The sequence below is a fragment of the Colobus angolensis genome, unplaced genomic scaffold (genome assembly GCF_000951035.1).
Source record: "Colobus angolensis palliatus isolate OR3802 unplaced genomic scaffold, Cang.pa_1.0 Scaffold110, whole genome shotgun sequence".
Lineage (NCBI taxonomy): Eukaryota > Metazoa > Chordata > Mammalia > Primates > Cercopithecidae > Colobus > Colobus angolensis.
The window spans coordinates 947,011-951,812 of record NW_012112031.1 but is presented as its reverse complement, the minus strand read 5'-3'; the positions used below and the strand labels follow the sequence as shown (position 1 = coordinate 951,812).

The 4,802-nt window shown below is 52.1% G+C and overlaps 1 protein-coding gene across 1 annotated transcript in view; it reads left to right on the top strand.

The window, feature by feature from the left end:
- ABR (active BCR-related) overlaps positions 1 to 4,802 on the top strand; it is a 197,813-nt gene that overhangs the window by 90,986 nt on the left and 102,025 nt on the right. The window contains exon 3 of the mRNA XM_011956234.1: positions 2,291 to 2,389. Within this exon, the coding sequence (XP_011811624.1) occupies positions 2,291 to 2,389 (99 nt within the window). The remainder of the gene's footprint in view (positions 1 to 2,290; positions 2,390 to 4,802) is intronic.

The following is a 4,802-nucleotide window of genomic DNA, read 5'->3' as shown; positions in this document are numbered from 1 at the left end:
TAAATAGATTCATTAAAATAAAAAGGATCTCCAGGGCTGCATTGCTTCTGGAAGCTCTAGGGCAAGCTTGTCCAGCCTGTGGCCACGCGGCCCGGGACCGCTTTGAGTGTGGCCTGACACAAATTTGTAAACTCTTAAAACCTGTTATTTTCTTTTAGTTCATCAGCGGTCGTTAGTGTTACTGTATTTTATGTGTGGCCCGAGACGATTCTTCTTCTTCCAGTGTGGCTCAGGGAAACCAAAAGATCGGATGCCCCTGCTCTGGGGGATTGAATTCATTTTGTTGCCGTTTCCAGCTTCCAAAGGCTCCCTGCATTCCTTAGCTCGTGGCCCCATCCTCTGTCTTCAAACCTACCAGTGTAGCATCTTCCAAGCAGTCCCTCACCGCCACCCTGTCTCTGACTCACTCATTCCCCTTCTGTGGCCATGATGCCTTGGGGAAAGGTGACATTTTAGGCAGCAGGTAAAGAAAGAACTGAAAGCTAGAGACCTTTGAAGATGAGGAAGCTGGTTCTCCTGCATGTGGGAAGACCGAGCGATCTCCTGGCTGTGGGAACGACTGGAAGGGTAGGGACGGGCACCTGGGCCCCTGCAGGTGTTTCATAAAGGATATGGTGGGCCTTATGTCCCAGTCTAGGGCCGAATCTTTACTTGTTTGTTTTTCAAATGTCTTTCCCACTAGATTCTAAGCCACGTGAGAACAGGGGCCACTGTCTGTTTCCCATGGTATCTATAGGGCCTGGTGGACATTCAGTAAATAATTTTTGAATGAATAAATAAATGGACGCATAGCCTAATGGAATTCCTAAGTACTCACATTTTGCAGTATTCATACTCGGTCCTTGGCAAGCCTCGGGCAAGGTGGCACTCTTAGAAGGTGAATCCAGCTCTGGTACGTGGGACAGGTAGGAGGAGAGAGGAAGAGAGGGAGGAAAAGTCGATTCGGAAACCCAGGCGACAGAGTGAGATGTAGGGGGCCTCAACCACAGGAGAGGGGAGGGGTGGCACAGAGGGAACGGGAGGCAACAGATGAACTGGGAAGCGTGGAAGGGCTTGAAGGAGATGAACAGCAAGCATGGAAGGGCTTGGGGGCTCAGTGTGGCAGAGGGAAAGGAGAGAGAAGGAAGAGGGGCCCAGGGACGACTCTTGGGTCCTGGCTGAGAAGAATTACTATGTATGTTTTTTCACTGAGGAGAACTTTGGGGGTACTTTCTCTGTGCCAGGCACTGTGCTAGTTGGTGGACGTCCAATGCTCAGTGGCGTGTGACCTCCATGCTAAGGAGCAGCAGTTCTGGAGGGAGGAGGAGGCCACTTTGGGTCTGTTCCCGGCACAGTGAGGTGACCAGGGAGTGCTGTGGCGAGTGTGCAGCGCAGGGCAGGGTAAGGCTGAGAGGCTCACAGCCGGCCTGCTGATGTGGGATTGAACCTCAGGGACAAGAGGAGAAGGACAGAAGTGTAGCTGGGAGGCCTCAAGGCTGGGGCCCTTCCATTGGGTTCTCTCCACCCACACTTCTCTTGATTTATCTGTCACCTCCTCTGGGACCCCTTTCTACCCCTCAGACTTAGATTCTGGCCCCTGCTGTGCCCTCCCTTGTGACCGTGCCCTGCCTCAGTCATGATTCTGATTTTCCCTCCTGAACATCCTTGTCCCCGCACCGCACATGAAACTGCCCAGCAGACCCGGGGCAGGTCCTTGTGTCTTGCTCACCGTGAGAAGGTTGACTTGGTTGACAGGTGGATGAATCGATGAATATCAAATGGGGAAATGTGGAAAATAGATTGAGCGAAGCAAAACAAGATGTTACAGGAGGAATATGGGTGATTGTTTTTCCTTTTGTATTTCTGCATTTTTTTTTTATCATAGTATCTGACTTTTATCTCCTATGAAAGTGTCACTTAAGGGGAAAGGGACAAGGGTGGCTGGGCGTGGTGGCTCACGCCTGTAATCCCAGCACTTTGGGAGGCTAAGGCAGGTGGATCACCTGAGATCAGGAGTTCTAGACCAGCCTGGCCAACATGCTCTACTAAAAATACAATAATTATCTGGGCGTGGTGGTGGGCGCCTGGAGTCCCAGCTACTCAGGAGGCTGAGGCAGGAGAATCGCTTGAACCCGGGAGGCAGAGGTTGCAGTGAGCCAAGATTGTGCCACTGCACTCCAGCCTGGGTGACAGAGCGAGAGTCCGTCTCAAAAAAAAAAAAAAGAGGGAAAAGGGTAGGGAAACAGACAGTCCACTCAGGATTTTGGCCTCCTTGCTCATGGGCTGTTGGCTGTGCTTTGCTTTTGTGCAGGTGGAAGCAGGGAAAGGCCTGGAGATGAGGAAGCTGGTTCTCTCGGGGTTCTTGGCCAGCGAAGAGATCTACATTAACCAGCTGGAAGCCCTGTTGCTGGTGAGTACAGTCCCTGCTCTGGGGCCTTCTGTTCCCCCGCGTGTCGGATGATGTCATGCTCTGAAGCTGCTTTTGGAGGTGGAGAGGAAAGGGGACCTGTGCCCCTCCCTCCCTGTGGACAGAGTGCAGCTGCTCTGCTTCTAGCTGGTTATCAGGCAGCCCAGGTCATTGCCAGAAAGGGCCTATGCCTCTCAGCTCCAGCTCTCAAAAGGCAGGAGAAGCAGCACACCCAGGTTAGGTAGGGGTGGCAAACACACCTGTCATCCACCACCGTGGCATAGGACATCGTTAACCCATCACGGTGCTCTGCCCGGGTAGGGGCCAAGCGCCGCCTCCACGCTGTGCTCCGGACAGTCACTCCCAGTCATTCCAGTTAAGAAGGCTCTGCCACCTTGGGTCCAAGTCCTTCTACCTCCCTGGGTGAGGGAACCGTTAACACCATCCTGAGGCTGCGTGTCAGGAAATATGAGGTGGCCGGCTGTGTTTTTTTTTTTTTTTTTTTTGAGACAGAGTTTTGCTCTTGTCACCCAGGCTGGAGTGCAGTGGCGCAATCTCGGCTCACTGCAACCTCTGCCTTCTGGGTTCAAGTGATTCTCCTGCCTCAGCCTCCCTGGTGGCCGGAACTGGGGGTGCATGCCACCACGCCCAACTACTTTTTGTATCTAGTAGAGACGGGATTTCAACATGTTGGCCAGGCTGGTCTCAAACTCCTGACCTCAGGTGATCCGCCTGCCTCAGCCTCCCAAAGTGCTGGGATGACAAGCGTGAGCCCCCGCGCCCGGCCTGTCTGTGTTCTTTTGAGAAGCAGCACAGCTCTGAGGCCTCAGGCCAAGCTCAGCCCTCGGTAACATGCCTCAGTTTCCCTCCCGGAGGGAGGCATTGTTGTGAGAATCCGGTTGGGAGGGGAATATGAAAATGTTTACTGAAGATAAAAGTATTACACAGATGTGAGGTGGTTTTGCCTTGGAAGAAAGTGCTCCTTAGATGCGTCTGGATATTATGCCGAGGGATCGTGGCGTGTCACATTCTTTCCTCTGGGTATTTTGCAGCGTGAGACATAAGGTAATTGTCAGAGAAGGGAGACTCAGAAGTGTGGATCTGTGGAAGCTCATTCTTAACAAGAATTCTAAGATACACATTTAAGTACTTACCATGACGTGAGGTACTGTCACATGTCAACCCTGAGATGCTGTCAGTGTCCCAGGGGACTTGACATTTATATTACCCAGGAATGACTGTGTGAATGTGCAGATGCAGGCCGGGTGTGGTGGCTCAATGCCTGTAATCCCAGCACTTTGGGAACGCGAAATGCGCAGATCTCTTGAGGACGGGAGTTCAAGACCAGCCTGGCCGATGTGGTGAAACCTTGTCTCTACTAGAAATACAAAAAAAGAGCCAGGCATGGTGGTGCATACCTGTAATCCCAGTTACTCAGGATGCTGAGGCATGAGAATCGCTTGAACCTGGGGGCGAAGGTCATAGTGAGCTAAGAGCACGCCACTGTACTCCAGACTGGACAGCGGGAGTGAAACCCTGTCTCAAGAAAGGCCGGGCACAGTCGCTCACACCTCTAATCCCTGCACTTTGGCAGGCTGAGGTGCGTGGATCATCTGAGGTCAGGAGTTCGAGACCAACCTGGCCAACATGGTGAAGCCCTATCTCTACTAAAAGTACAAAAAATCAGCCAGGTGCGGTGGTGGGCGCCTGTAATCCCAGCTACTCAGGGAGGCTGAGGCAGGAGAATCGCTTAAACCCAGGAGGCGGAGGTTGCAATGAGCCAAGATCATGCCACTGCACTCCAGTTTGGGCAACAAGAGTGAAACTCTGTCTCCAAAAAATAAAAAGAAAAGAAAAGAAAAAAAGGAATGTGCAGCTGCTTTGCCACACGCCAGCCTGAGTGTGTCCCATCTCTCCTGGAGTTTATCTCTATGCACGGAGCTGTTTTCCAAGTGAGGGGCAGTGTGGCAGGTAGCTGAGGGTCCTGGTCTGGGGCCAGAGCTGGGGCAAGACCTGGCACTGCCATGAATAGCAGGCATATTGCACCATTTCTCAGACTGGGCCTCTCAGCCCATCAGTGCATTGTGAAATCATGACAGTGGGTTGTGAAACCAGTACAGTGGGTTGAACCAGCATTTTTAAACCAATGAAAACATACCAGCGTGCATCATACACAGGAAAGATAAGTGAGGGAACTTTCGGTTTGTTGTCTGTGTGTCTGTGAATATATATGTAATTGCTGGTCCCATGGTGTCTTGTACCTGTTGTGGGTTTGAAAACTGCTGGCTTTGGCCGGGCGCGGTGGCTCAGTCCTGTCATCCCAGCACTTTGGGAGGCTGAGGCGGGCGGATCACGAGGTCAGGAGATCGAGACCATCCTGGCTAACACGGTGAAACCCCGTCTCTACTAAAAATAC